This window comes from Seriola aureovittata, chromosome 13, assembly GCF_021018895.1.
Source record: "Seriola aureovittata isolate HTS-2021-v1 ecotype China chromosome 13, ASM2101889v1, whole genome shotgun sequence".
Classification (NCBI taxonomy): domain Eukaryota; kingdom Metazoa; phylum Chordata; class Actinopteri; order Carangiformes; family Carangidae; genus Seriola; species Seriola aureovittata.
Window position 1 is genome coordinate 7,565,060 of NC_079376.1, and position 15,740 is coordinate 7,580,799.

The 15,740-nt window shown below is 41.5% G+C and overlaps 1 protein-coding gene across 1 annotated transcript in view; it reads left to right on the forward strand.

Moving 5' to 3' along the window:
- Window positions 1-15,740, forward strand: part of LOC130180541 (glutamate receptor ionotropic, NMDA 3B-like) — a 66,705-nt gene that overhangs the window by 46,519 nt on the left and 4,446 nt on the right. Inside the window, exons 7-11 of the mRNA XM_056394113.1 lie at window positions 185-330; window positions 3,772-3,887; window positions 12,524-12,675; window positions 13,861-14,025; window positions 15,427-15,494. Coding sequence (XP_056250088.1) covers window positions 185-330; window positions 3,772-3,887; window positions 12,524-12,675; window positions 13,861-14,025; window positions 15,427-15,494 — 647 coding nt within the window. The remainder of the gene's footprint in view (window positions 1-184; window positions 331-3,771; window positions 3,888-12,523; window positions 12,676-13,860; window positions 14,026-15,426; window positions 15,495-15,740) is intronic.

The window sequence follows — 15,740 nt, forward strand, 5'->3', positions numbered from 1 at the left end:
TTTGTGAAGGATTATCGCTTTCCATATCCCTAAACCCTGTAGGGAGTTCAGGGCTACAGTGAATTTGATACGAGCCCCATCATGATATCTACCCTCCCCCCCTCCCCCCTCTTTCTCTGTAATCACCTCTACCACTGTCTGCACCTTCTCTTTCACCCATGCCTTCCGGTGTCGCTGCCCCCAGCTGCATCACCCCTCCATGGGCTTTCGTTTCGGCACTGTGAGGGAGAGCAGCGCTGAAGATTACATGAAGAAGAGTTTCCCAGAGATGCACGACTACATGAGACGCTTCAACCAGCCCACCACCCCAGAAGGCGTACACATGTTAAAGTAAGACACAAATGCTTGCGTGAAAAGACCTCTGATTCAAATTTAATCCAGACATAAACAATCCAGTCATGTTTACATCTGCTATCTGTGGTAGTCTCTATTCTGTGCACTTCACTTTCATGTGTACTGTGCATAACAATTCTGTATACTGACGAGAGCAAATATTTTTTTCCGATGCTCTGATTTTCTAGCTGAGAGAGACTTTTGTTTATGTTCGCTCCTAAATCATAGGAATATGTAGTTTATGTAAGTTCTGCTTTAGGATTGATTTTTGCTCAGTTTTTGTTCCATCTGCAGTGATGTTGTGTCTAACCCGTCTGTGGATGTTTTCTTACATATGCTATACTCAACATGTTGTTTGCTTCTGCATCTGAGAGAGATACGAATTACTATGTGAGCTGCATATATTTACACCCTGCATTAGCATGAGCTTTTCCTTATCCAGAGGCATTTTAGCACACGGCGTAAGTGAGGTGAGAGCATATGAATCACATAAATTTCATTAACAAAGGCCTTGCAATTTATGAGGGAAAATAACTTTTTTTTTTTGTTGTTTTTTTTATGAAGTGTTGAATTGACGCAATTAGGGCCGAGGACAAGTGGTTGAATTGGATGTCGAATGGGGATAGTGAGTAGATGAAAGCGAAGAGGCAAAGGGAAGTTTATTTTTATCACACATTTAATTCACAAAGGCAATTGAAAGTGCTTTACATAATGCATAAAAAAAAGGAGATACAGCCCAAGACAATAAAAAAAACATAAATTTAAGGGATAGGAACAATTTTAAGAGAAATAAGAAAGTAGCTCGAGATAATAGTAAGTGGTTAAAGTTCAGCCAAAGGCAAAGGAGAAAATAAAGGTCTTTAACTTGGTTTTAAAGGTAGTTATATGTGTTGGCTGTTTGCCCGGCCCTGTGGGGATTGGTAGCTAACTGCTGCTTCTTCATGTTTAGTTTGGACCCTGGGAACAGTTATCAGACTGCTACCAGATGACGAGAGAGACCGAGAAGATCGTGTTGAGGAATGCTGGGAATAGATATTGTGTGGTGGGGTTATGCAGTTCATATGAGTATGGTTACATGCACACAAGTGTCCCTGTCATGTGTTTAGTCTTTTCCTGGTTTTGATCACATTCTGGATGAGATGTTTCAGATAGAACCTGGTTTTTCAGCTCCCTGTACACAGTACTTTCATAATAACATGATTTAGGTTTCAGCTTGTATGATCAGTGAAGATATGCCCTTAACTCCTCGTCTTAGCTTCTCCTTCATTGTTTGCATTAATGCACAATTTACCCACTGCATTACTAGTGTCAGAATTTCAGTTTCAATTGTGTGTTTTCTAGATAATCATTACATCCTTTATCATTTTTTTTTCAAATTTTTATCATTCATGCATAACTCAGGTTTAGGGACAGTGATCAGAAACCTGGATAGGTTGCCGCAGTGTCAGAGGGCTTCAGCGTAACAACATCCTCAGTAAAGTGGCATCTCATGGTATTGAGAAACTGAAGGAGTTACGCAGCATATCGAATAGATTAGAAAAGGAAATTCATAATTAAGGAATTACTTTAATTTCATTTTTAATCAGACCACATTTTAATAACTTCTGTTTGATAGCTTTAATAATGGGTTTCGATGACTTCGGTTGAATGCTCATGGATACTAATAATACATGAAGTCGGCCAGGGGAGAGGGAGCCTGCAATGCAAATGTCATTTCATTCAAGTACGCAAGTGTTATTTGCAAATGTACTTGTGTTAAACTATTATCGTTTTGTATTTTGGGGTTATTATTATACTGATGCATTTATGTGTAAGTCACATTTTTACTGCTGTATTTGGTCGAGGTTTTGCATGTACAATCGTAATCTGTTACTTTCAAGTAAAGTAAAAGTACCTCACATGTGTAGTTAAGTACAGTACTTCTGAATGAAGGTAATTAGTTGTGTACTGGAATTCAGACATGCTATATAAATGACAGTACGCGAAGCATGGGTTACCCGAGTGAAGATACACAGACACACTGTAGCACACACAGCAAACACAACTCACAGCTACTGTATAACCACATATGCTTCTCAGACACAACGCCTCCTCCATAGAGCACCAGCACAGATGCTGAGATAGTGTGTGTGCTGACTTAGTGGCATAAGTGGGAAGATACAAAGCGCTTGTTCAGAGAAAGAGGATGAGAACAGGGTAGATGAAGGCGGCGTTTGTTTGCGAGCGAAGCGAGGCAGAAGTGGAAGTCAGAGCAGTGCAGAGAACCAGAGTGAGGCTGTAAAATACTGTGTTGGCAGAACTACTGACCCCAATACTGCACTCAAATCTTAGAGGAAAAAAAAAACACACAAACCGTCTCCTGGAGAGAAAAGCTGAGGGCTACACATGCAGCTGCACACAAGGGTATTGGCTCGAAGGAATGATAAATACTCAAGCACATACCTAAACACAGGCTTACAACTTGCAGTCGTACCTAGACACTTTCATGCCAACACGGATGCACTCACTCACATACACAAACAAACACACACACACACACACAACTCCAAGGCCAGGCATCAGATAACTTCCGACCCTCTTTAGTCCCAAAAGAAGTCTCTGTCCCCTCCCTTCCCCCTGTGCCTCGTGTTTGACAGGTCTAGACAGAGAAAAACAGACTTTCCTGCTTTGCCAGCAGAGCAAAGACTTTGTAAAGTCAACCTTTTGTTCAGCAGCAAACGTCCTGAATAACAAGAAGTTTCAGGTAATTTGATCAGTCTGGTTTAGTTTTCCCATTAGACCGACTACGCATGTATGTGTGTGTGTTTGTGCGCGCGCACGTGCTTCTTACTAATACATGCATTTTTACTTGTTTATCTGGCTGGCATTTAAATTTGGTATATGCGTCTGTGCGCAAATGTGCGTGTAACCGAGTTTGTTTTTGATCCGGATGTCTGGGCAGGTGTGTCAACAAAAGTGAATCTTTTCTTCTTTATCGGTCCGTTTGTGCGTTTAAGTGTATTATTTAAATCCAATGTGTTTTTCGCCTTGTATCCTGAATCTTCCACCAGCCGTGGTCAGCAGCAGCGGCGCGGTCTATAATTACGGGGTCAATTAAGGTCAATTGGATCGATATAGCGGGAGTAGGAGAGTCTTCGGCAGTGTGTGTAATGCCTTATCAGTCTGCTACAGAGGCTGTTGGTTTAGGTAATGATGTATGTGTTTACACAGTGTATTAGAATGTAGTTAATCTCATCCTCTGTATAAATAACAAAGTGGGATGACAGCCCAAAGTCCAGGGTTCCTACACAGGTCTGGGGTGACAGAAAAAGTTCAGGAAAAGTAAATCTGATTTACAGGTCTTCAAAAGTTTGAGGTTAATTGTCTTTAATTAATGCTTCTCTCTTACTCTTGTGATGTGTGTATTTGTGTGCGTGTGCGTGTGTGTTGGTGGTGAAGGACAGATCCTCCTGACCTGGATGCGTTCATCATGGACAAAGCCCTGCTGGACTTTGAGGTGTCTATCGACGCAGACTGCAAACTGCTCACTGTGGGGAAACCATTCGCCATTGAAGGTGCACAGACACACACACACACACACACCACACACCACACACCACACACACACACACACACACACACACACACACTTTGATTGTATTGATTTAAAGTCATCCCCTGGATTAATTTTTAAAAAGGATCTCAAAACTCACTTGGTTTGGCTTTTTCTAGATTTTATAACATTGTGTCTTTGTAGCATTTTGTGCCCTTGTTTTTACATATTGTCTTATTTGTTATTTTACCCCCCAACCCCCGTAAAGCACTTTGTAACACTCATTTGAAAAGTGATCTGTAAAAACATAGCTTTCTTGCTCACTCAGACTTTAAAGGAGCTACTCATAAGTTCTGCTCTTGCTACATAGCCAGCGATAGCATTAACAGCTGTTTACTTATTAGTGTAGATGAAACATTGTAAGTTTGGTATCAAACTTCTTTCCTTTACTCGCCAAGAGCTGTCTCCAGTGCTAGAAAGCAAAGCCAATGTTAACTCTGTCTTTTATTAGCATGCTAACCAGCTAGCCCCAGCCCATCTCATCACTTTCCAATAGCAACTGACTGTAGCCTGCAATCTGCCCTGAAGACGGAGGGGGTATTTTAACCTCTTCTCTTGTATACGCAACACAAAGCTCAACAATTGACAATCACCGCCACCTGCTCCTGGCAGGAAACTACATTCGGTGGAATAGAAAACAAAACACCCCAACAGCTACATGTCTAACTAACTGTTCTCAACCCTAAAACCATGTCTGAGTATTTTTTTGTCCCCATATGACAAGTGAGTCCCCACAATGTGACTGTATAAAAAGATTTGTCCTCATAATGTCATCATGGACACATAACAAAATACTGGGAAATACACAAAAACACTAATATTGTATATGCTTTGAAGCATACATGTCCACACATACAAACACAACACACACACACACACTCAGAGGGGAGATCAAATACTGTAGTTAGCTACTTGACTGACAGAATAACAGTGATTCAGGATGTGATCTTATAACACTGCAGAGTAAAAGTACTCAGTCATCTATTATTGACAACAATGCCCGGTCAGAACACTTTGGACTATCACTCACAGGTTGGAAAAACTACAACAGTCATGACGCCAGAGACAAATCCACCACCGGTCAAAGAACAGCCAATGCCACATGTAGGGGGGTTGTTATATTCAAGTTCTTGAATGTTGCTGCATTAATGAGGGGGGCATACGACCATGTAGTACCAGTGAGAGCTCTGACTTTTGTGTGTGTTCTAGTGCTATTCTTGAAGGAAATTGTTTTCCTTTTAAAAAGGGATGACATTTTGTCATAACTGAAATCACCATGCGAGCCATGGCAAGCAAGGAAAAAGCACAAAATAGAGCCAAGGAGCCGGCAACAAACATTTTACACGGCTGTCATGCTTTTAGATTTAACAGTGTTGAATTTTCCACTGTCTTGTTTCCTTCTTTCGCCTCGTCCTACTTCTGCACCTTCTACAACCTGCGTATAGGTGCCAGAGAATATGTAGTGGAACACGCTGTCCTGTGTGTTCTGGCTACAGACGCAATATCCTGCACGCAGCGCCGACATGAAATCCTTAACCTCTCAGGCAAACATAATTGCAGCTTGCATCGCAACAGTATTGCTTCTGTTTGTTAGTCAATAAGTCAGTAAGTCAATAAGCTCTTATTTCATTCTGCTGTGGTTACAACACTAATAAGCATTTTGTTGAAAGCTTAACAATGAATTACCAGCAACAAATAAGTAATTACACAACTATTATAGCCAGATTAATACATACCATGATTAGCTTGTTGCAGCAGTGATGGAAGTAATAATAGTAGTAGTAGAAGGTGTGGTAGAAGCAGCAGTTTCCTTAAGTGATGTGTGTATGCTACAAATTCATAATACAAATGAGGATTTTTCGCAAAACAGCAGTGTAGCACTTTTAGAAATAAAGGCTGCCGACGACCTGTCAGAAGAAATTATGTCTTGGCTCTAATAAAAGCCTCGTGCTTCCTTTCATTGAGGTAAATAAAAGGTTCCAGCCAGTTTACAGTATTCTAGTCACATGCCATCTGCACATATACGCCTCCTGAAGGTGACTTTGAAGTGGAATTTCCACTGGCAGAACACATTTATTGGATGTATCAAGCGTTTAACCTCTAACCTGAGCTCAGCTCTTAAATGGGTATGGAATTAGTGTGTGCGCCTGAATTCATGTGCATGTATGTGTGTGCAGTTCCTTGTGCACTTGTTTCAGCTCAGCCTTTTCTCTTCTCTTTGTATTACTGAGAGGCACACACAGATATACAGACAGTAAATAGATACTAGTAAGGGTGCCACATGGGACCAAACACTAACTTTGATGCAAACTCAAAAGCACTCAAAGCACAGCCTCAGAAAGACCCCACTCCCACACTCCCTTCTCACTGTACAGCACTTGTTCGCTGGAGATTATCTGCAGCTTTCTTGACTGTACAAGACAAAATGAGACGAGAGACTTCGCTGTGGCGTTACTCACGATTGTGAGGCTGAAAAAGCAGGCCTCATTTGTATGTAGAGTGGGGCGGTTTGATGACTGCTTGGTTCATTGTCTACGTGGAAAAAGGCAGGCGAAGACTCCACACAGCCTTTAGTAGGTATTCACCTCCACAGTCTGTGTGAGGATGAAGAGGATGGGAGTGAATAACTCAATAAGCTTAAATAAGGTAGAGGAAGAAAGAGCAGGAAATGGCCCAGACAGGAAATGTGACAGGAAAAACACAAGAAGGGGGTGGGGGTGGGATATGAGATAAAGAAAAAATATATATATAAGTAAGAAAAGAACAACAAAGGTAAAGAAAGGGAGGGCCAGTGCAAAGGGTGAGCGAGGTGGGAGTTGAGCTCAAGAAGGAGATAGAGGGCTTTCATTTGCCCACTGCCAGTTTGCGCCTTTCTGCACAGCGAGTGATAAAAGAGGCAGCCAACAGAGTCCCCTAATCAAGACAAACCCTCACCCCAAGCAGATGGAGTGAGGGAGGGGGATAAAGGACAGCGAGAGAGAGAGAGAAAGAGAACGGACGGAGGAGTGAGAGAGAGCAAGTGTTATTTGGTCCATGTGAGGATGCAGGAAGGATTTATAGAGGGGTTTGCGGTCAGGAGATACAGAGAGACGGAGGAATTGGGGCTGTGGAGCGGCTGCAGGCAAGGTGTCTGCAGAGGACCTTCAGGCTACTTAAGTGCAGAGAGATGCGCGGGTGTCGCTGTGCGCCTGTTTCTACTGAGTGCTGTTGGGAGATGTTTACGACAGCCTAGACACACCCCATTAATAATATTGCCACTGAACATGCAGCCACTCGCTGGCTGTTTGTATGTGTATCTGTCTGTGTGTGCGTGTGTGTGCATGCGCCTGTCCCCGAGTGCATAAGTGGACGACACAAGCTCAGTCAAGCGGGACAGAGCGCGTCTGAAGATCGGAATGAGGCTGGCAGAAGATTTTGTGTTGCTGGGGTAAGGCTGTTGTTCCTCGGGCAGCTCACGTCTGGCAGGGGGCGACGCACGATCGCCTTTGTCTGCATATGTCTTTGTGTGTGCGCGTGTGTGTGTGTGCGTGCGTGCGTGCGTGCGTGTTTCACTCCAAAGCAAGACAGCTCCATTTAATAAAAATAAAAAAAAGAAACACACACGCTTACCCTTAAAGAATTCACTGACAATAGTAAAATAAAAATATGTAGATCTAATCTGAATCAATAAGTTGATTGGTGGACAGCTACTATTTTGATAAGTGATTAATAATTTAAACAGTCACACACTCTCCCTAGTTACAGCTTCATTATTATGAGTATTTGCTGTATTTTTTTGTCTTATGTGATAATAAACCTGTTGTGGACTTTTTATTTACTCATTTCTCACACTTTATAGATCAACCCTTTATAACAAAATGATTAGAATATTGATTAATAATGAGATTAATCACTAGTTGCAGACATAATATAATGGATTCCATTCATCCATAGCACTTTAATATAAGTTCAGAAACAAGTTATTGACATTATAGTGTAAATTGCTTACCAACCTACATTTACTTCTATTGCCATTTCTAACACTTAGCTGCTGTCAAAACTGACCATAGCTGCACAACCAGTAGAAATTATGCACAAGTTCAACAACCAATTAACAGCCCAGTATCTTTAAACGTTAATTTAACAGGACAAACATGTCAGAAATGAGCCAGTATGGGAGAGGAAATACTTGCACTGATGTATAAAAACATGACTGTTTGGTTTATAGTTGGAAGGTGAATCTGATAATTTCTCTTGATATCGTCATCCAGCCCTGACACATAGCGTGTAACCCGTCTCTGTCAGTGACTGAATCATTACTATCAATAGCAAATTCATTAAAGTTATAACATCTGTGACCTAATACTGGACAAAATGATTTAGGTATAAGAATTACAAAGAGTGTAATTTGAAAATCATGAAAGCTCACGAGAACCTTGCCTGCACCCTGCAAACATTACACCATATTTTTGTTCTGTGTTTTTCAAATAAGGTATTACATTTTTTTACAAACCTATATAAGGTGTTTTGTAACAAAACCAGATGCATGGGGCGCCTCTGTGGGTGAGTAGGTGTGTGGGGGATTTGAGTGACAGCTTGTGATGGAATATGTGGATGTCTGGGGGAAAGACTCAAAACAAATGACAAGTGGCTGCCCACTTGTATTTCACTGTTTGACTGAGGGCTGTAAAGAAATGTGGATGGAGATAGGCTGATGACAGAAAAATGTTGTCTGTCTGGTGGAGGGGAAAAAAAGAAAAAGAGAGAAGACAGAGACGTATAGAGACAAAGCAATGGACTAGGGAGAGGAGCCGAGCGATAAAGAGAAGAATGGAGTAAAGCAGAAATTGAACGAAAGTGAAGGGATGACAGAGATAAGCAGCGGAATAACTGAAAGACTAGCGGCAATGGTGGGAGAGAAATGACCTCGGACAGGGATAGAGGAAGGATGAGAGAGAGAGAGTGTGAGGGAAAGGAACAGGGGAAGAATATGAGGAAGAAGGCAGGGAGGCTCAGACAGTCTTTGTCATGTAGGAAGCAGAGTGTGACAGGTACGCGAACCTTCGCTATTCTCCGTTTCCGTCCGCAACCCCCATCAGGCTCAAACACCTTGACAGCCAACACACACACACACACACACACACACACACACACACACACACACACACAGCTGCCAGGTCCAAGACAACCCCATACGCGCATGCACACACACACACACACACACACACAAAATGCTGTTGGCATGACTGTGTCTTTGATTGCAGTGCAGATGAAATGAAACAAACAATCCCGGGAGGTCTTGTACAGCAATAAATCTCCGAGAGGGTCTTCTGACGCTGAGCGGAGGAACAGATTTACCTGAAGAAATGTGGGCTGTAATGCAAAACAGATGCAGTTTCAAAGTATGGGCCGGGCAGAGCCCTTTCCCTCTGGCTTTCAGCTGGATTTGGGTTTTTATTTATTCATACATATGCAAGAAAGTACAACTTATTATATACAGAAACCACAGAGAATGTGGTGGAGAGGTGCAGAAAACCCTCAGAGGGACTTGATCGGGGCATTCTCTCTCTTTGTCCATTAAAAAAGGAGAGAAAAAATTACATAAATTAAAGAGATGAGATTAAACACAGACACAGAGAAAGAGAGAGAGGGAGGCATCCTTATATACAAATACATGACATAAAAGTTTGTGTACGATCTTATGTATCTGTAGTGACACAGATGAAATTAAAGTAATGAACAGTGCTTGAGGAGAGTACTTAAATCAGTTTCTTAATTTAAAAATATCATAGTTATATAATTTTATTGCTGTAACTACAGTATATTTTATTGCTGTGTCTGGTCTCATTACTCCACATTCTGCTGGTGTTTTACCTTTAACAAGAGAGAGATACCAAGTGATGAAACATTTTCTACAGATCAAGCACAGATGAATATTTAATCTACTATAAGAATCATTTGCATTACTGCCAGAATAATTTAAGTATTTTTTGAAGCTATGAAATCCACATCGTGACACCTGCAAGTTTGAACTCTAATTGCGCAGAACATTTGATGAGCATATCATATCATACATTCTGCATGTGAACCATCACTCAACAACGCAACCAATAACTGCAGCTGTCAGTTGCATGTAGTGAAGCAAAAGGGTGAATTTTCGTCTAATATTTAATGTAGAAAGTTCACTCAAAAAAGAAAATGATCAAGTATCAGTGCTTAAATATACCACTAAACAATAACTCTTTGTTTTTGCATAAATTTCTACTGAATGAAATCTACTGAAGAACTAGTACAAATGTACACTGAACAAAAATATGAACTTTTTTTGCTCCAATTTTTCATGAGTTGAGATTAAAGACCAAAGACTTAGTCGGCACTTCTCTTTTGCCAAGATCATCCATCCACCTAACAGGTGTGGCAAATCAAGATGCTGATTGCACAGCATCATCATCACACAGGTGTGCGTTGGGCTGGTCACAATAAAAGGCCACTTTAAAATGTGCAGTTTTGTTTTGAAAAAATATGTTTATGAGGCACTGAACTGTGTGACCTGGGCTACAGATGTGCATTTTTTTAGGGGGTGGGGGTCTTGGATCAGAAAACAAGTCAGTATCTGGTGTGACCACCATTTTCCTCATGTAGTGCAACACATCTCCTTTGTACAGAATTGATCAGGTTGTTGATTGTGGCCCATGGAATTTTAGACCGCTCCTCTTCAATGGCTGTGCAAAGTTGCTGGATATTGGCAGGAAGTGGATCATGCTGTAGATCTGGAGGGTTATGGTTGGGCCATGCAAGAACTGGGATGTTTTAAGCTCCCAGAAATGGTGCACATCATGTTGCAATATGAGGCGATGGCAGCAGATGAATGGCACGACAATGGACCACAAGATCTCGTCACAGTATATCTGGTTTATCTGTGTTTGGGTATCTTTTGTGTTTATAGAAAAAGTCTTAGATCTTTCATTTCAACAGGAGTACAGACAAAAGTGTTGTGTTTATATTTTTGTTCAGTGTATTATTATTAACTTGAGTGTATTCATTTCAAGATAATTTTCTTCTTCACGGTCAAGGCGAGAAAATGAAACAGTCGCAAATGCAAAACCAGGAGGCTGCTGCAACACATGCAACAAAAAGCTACACCTGAACAGGAAATGCAAAAGAGCACTATCAACACGAGAAGAGGATCCACTATAGAGTAAATGTAATGTCAGCATGTCATCGAGCTCCAATGCAAAAGCAGCGAAAACTGCCCTTTGTTTGGCCTCGCCACAAAACCGGGTCTTATAGCTGGAACTGGAGGCTATGAATGTGAAGTGCGCGTGGAGAGGATGATCTGACTATGATAAGTGTTTTGCAACTGGCGGCTCTGGTGATGAGGTCAGGGTAAGGGTCCAATTATCTTTGATGCTGTATGGGTTATTTTTTATAAATTCTGGAAGTGTGGTGACAAATTGTAACACTGCACAGCTAGAAAAGGATGGTATACTCATTTTTTTTTTCTTCAATGCAGATGTTATAAAACTGACAAAGGAATAACACATATAGGTTGATAGCTGAACTGGTATTAAGTGTCATGTACCCCTTAAAATTCTTCAGGGAAGCTCCGTGGGAACCTGACAGGAACCACTGACAGAAAAGACGTTAAGTCTAACAACAATGAAAATGATCAAGCACAAAGGAAAGAAAAGAACAAGAAGCCAGTGACATTAATTGGGGGTGACGAGGGAAGGGAGTGAAATGCACAGGTGTGACAAAAGTAATAATAAAAAAAGGTCTTTGTAGAAGGCCTCATAACATTTAAAAGAAGCATGACTGTGACATTTCTATATCTAAATCTTGAGTTGCTCCTCACAGCAGAACAAAAAGGTCCGGGGGGGGGCTGTTGGACCAACTTCTCCCACACCGTGTTTCATTAAATACGTGATTTACAACACAAAAATAAATTACTACAGGCTGAGCATAGCCACGAGACTGCAACCAAAAGAAATGTAGCTGCCTGTAAGGAGCGCAGTCAGGTAAAATATGAGCAGATTTGCACCCCATCCGCTGAAAAGGGAGTGGAGGCGGACTTGATTCCACGCCAACTCTTCAGCAGGGGTCTATTACTATTTGATATTCACCTAAAAATGGCCTGATGTGACAGCTGACATTAAGGTCATTTAGTCTGATACCGGCATTACATATATCTGCTGTTTTATAGTGTGGAATGTGATAAATGGAGGAACAGGCTATTCAATAGCAAATTTGATTCACTACAGTAGCCTATGGATTCTATACCACAAGAGGCGCCTCCATCTGCTTTAGTGCTTTAGTGCTTTGTTTCTCTATGCAAATACTACACCAGAAAAGGCCCAGGATGGTGTATTTGTGCTGCACCGTACTTGGCAGAAAATGTGGTTGATCCTGATTCCAACTGAAGCCTGTAAACCCATTAATCTCTGTTTTTTTCCAGCGGGCATCTGCCCTTTGGCTAACTGCAAATGGCTGACTGCGGTTTCCTTCACAAAAACACCAAGTTAGACACTAGTCTATTCCTCAGGCGCAGCTGTTGCTCTCAGCTCTGTTACCTATAGCGTTTGTATTTACATCTCTGTGTGTGTGCGTCTCGTCTTTCAGGCTACGGTATAGGCCTGCCGCAGGGCTCTCCTCTGACCCGCAATGTGTCAGAGTTCGTGAGTCGCTACAAGTCTGACGGCTTCATGGACATGCTACATGACAAATGGTACAAGGTCGTGCCCTGTGGGAAGAGAGTCTTTGCAGTCACTGAGGTAAGTCATCGGTCAGAGAGAGTGTGTGTGTGTGTTCATGTATTGTGTATAAAGCGAAGCCTTCTGCTGTTGTGCTCCTGCAAATGAGTTCCCCTTTGGGACACGGTCGGGATTGCCTGCCAGCAAAAGCACACATACACTAAAAGACATTCACGTACACACACACAGACAAAGACGTACAATCACATAAAGTGAAACCTATTTACCAACCTCAACCAGAGTTGCAGGCACGTACTGTCTGGGTGCTCTCATTTCTCAACCTTCCTCTCCCCATTCACTCTTTTTAAAGAAGTGGGAATCTCTAGACAGACCACACTGTATCTATATCTCTTGTTTGTTCTCTATTCAAATCCCTTTGGCCATCCCTTTTAAAAATCGCACTTCAAAGTTGAATCACATTATAGCAACAGACGCAATTACACAGTCACAGGTTCCTTCAATGAAAAGAAAACCTTAACTTCACCCTGCATCAGGAAGTTATTACCATTCATCTCATTTGAAGCCCGGAGAGTGGGCTACTCTTAACAATGTGGGCGTTAGTGCGATCTTGCCCTCTGGATTGGGAGCAAAAGGAGGTCAGTGTTGTCGCTGATGAATGTGTCGAGTCAGCATGGGGCTAATTGCCATCAGAGGCAGTGCATAAATGAGCCGGTTGGCGGAAATATGATTAGAGAGCACTGGAAAAGCTCAACACTGCCTCTTCAACTTCCTCCAGGCCCCATGAAAGCCTCAGAAGAGATAGACATTGTGTCAGAGAGGACGTGGGCGAACCAAATGGGAAGAAACTGCTCTTCAATTAACCAGCGTCTCTTTTTATCATCTTCCTGCTAACCGCTGTTTCTCTCTGTTACACTCAGTGTTGCTTCCCCGCTCGGCTCTTTGTGCCCGTTCTCCTCCTCTGCCTCGCTTCTTTACATCCCTTTCTTCCCAAACATGTCTTTTACGCTGTTGCCCTGTCTTTTCTTTATTTCTATTCTCGTGGGCTTACACAGTCAAACTAGACACACAACATCAGAATATCAATTGCATATGCACAAAAAGTGACCTAAATGGTAATTATGTAAATATAAATCATCAATCTCTGTATTTTCCTCTCTGTCAGCTTAAGTCTTTACTAATCTGTGTCACTCCCCCAATCTCTCTCTCTGTCTGTCTCTCTCTTTCTTTCTGACACCGCCTCCTCAGACTCTACAGATGGGGATCCAGCATTTTTCAGGCCTGTTTGTGCTGCTGTGCATGGGGGTGGGTGGAGCCTTGCTGACTTTGGCAGGGGAACACACCTTCTATCACCTGGTGATCCCTCGCCTCCGGCGCACACACACACTGCAGTATTGGCTGCACACCAGCCAGGTGAGTAAACGCATACTGTTTGTGTTGCTGACGTACGTACACACACACACACACACACACACACACACACACTTGCAAAGGGTCTCATGCACACTTACAGGAAAGAAGAGTTACAGAAATCTTCACATTATTCACAGGTGTAAGTGCATACCCACAGAAACACACACATATGCACACAGTTACACACATCAGCACACTGCTGTTGGTGAGATGTCCTCACCCCCTGGAGTTAACTCTTTTCTCACAGGCAACCTGCGCCCTCTACTGTTGGAGATTCATAATCACAGTCAAGAATAAGACTAATATTTTCCCCAAAACTGAATCGTGGCATGTTTTAAAGGATACATTTTACTTAACTTTCAGCTAAATGCTAATGCTTCAATTAATGCTAATGAGGTACTTTGTTAATTAACCAACTCATGTTTTAATTGCACTGTATAAATTAAAATGTTGATTAATTATTAATAAAGTTAATAAAGGGTTCCCATTGGCAGTGCCTTATTAATTGGTTCATGACCACACATTATACATTTGCTCTTTCTATTCTTATGCAGATCATTAAATACCTCTGCATTAGAAAACTTTTAATGATTTTGTAACAAAATTATACAAATAAAATGAATATATAAGATCAAAAAGCTTATTTTGCAATTAGACTGTCAGAGAGTTAGTGTGTTTATAACAACAAACACCAAAAGGAGCCACAGACTGAGAATTTAAAGGTCATATTTTGTTTTTCATGAAACTGTAGCCATTACCAAATGAGGTGCCAGTGGCAATATTTTTGAGTGAATAATGGAACGAGCAGCGTGAATATCAAGACTGCTCACATTTGTTTGCTACATCTCTCTAAAAAGGGCAAGCACTGCAGGGCAGCCTCTAGCATTCATCACAAAACCAGCTCAGCTATCTGAGAGGATGACATCTGAGTTAGTCCCTCAAGCTAATCCCTATCTAGAGCGAAAGTCTCTTTTTCCCCTCAAACATCTTCAGACGTACGTAGCCTACACACCAGGAGAAATTAAAAGCTTATTCACACCTAATAACCTGATTTTAAGATGTTTTTTTTCCCTCAGTCTAACTTAATCACTTGGATACCTAAATCAAAAAGGGCTTAAGCAACTGACACCTTAACCTCCGCAAAATTTTTAGCAGAATTGTGTCTCTCATTGAATTACAATCATTTGATTAAATTATTCAAAGGCGCACCACAGCAGGATTTGTGAGGAATAGCTGTCACAGATGTTCTGTGCAACTGGGTAGAATAATGACTCTCAGGGATTCATATTCATCATCTCTGCTGATTTATTATTTCAGAGTTGATGAAGTGATAACAAATGTCACATTACTGAATCGGTAGTCCTCATGTTTTTCTTTTTACCTTTGCTTCTCTACTTGCAGAAAATTCACCGAGCCCTCCACACCACATACGAGGACGTAGGGAAGGAGCTGACCGGCCTCGACCAAAAGTAATGAAGTTGATTGATGACTGACTTGTGCATCTGCACTCTTTAATTGCCATATTCCATTTGTAATAGCCAGAATAAGCAAGTTGAAATGCAGCAATGTTGTTTAAATTTAATAATTATGAACAAGTTATACTGTTTATGTCTGGCAAGAAGTTTGCTGATGAATTTACCATTTTGCGCCTAGCAATCAATTCTGAATACATTTCATTAAAAGGTTCTGTAAACGATTGTCACTGCCACTACATG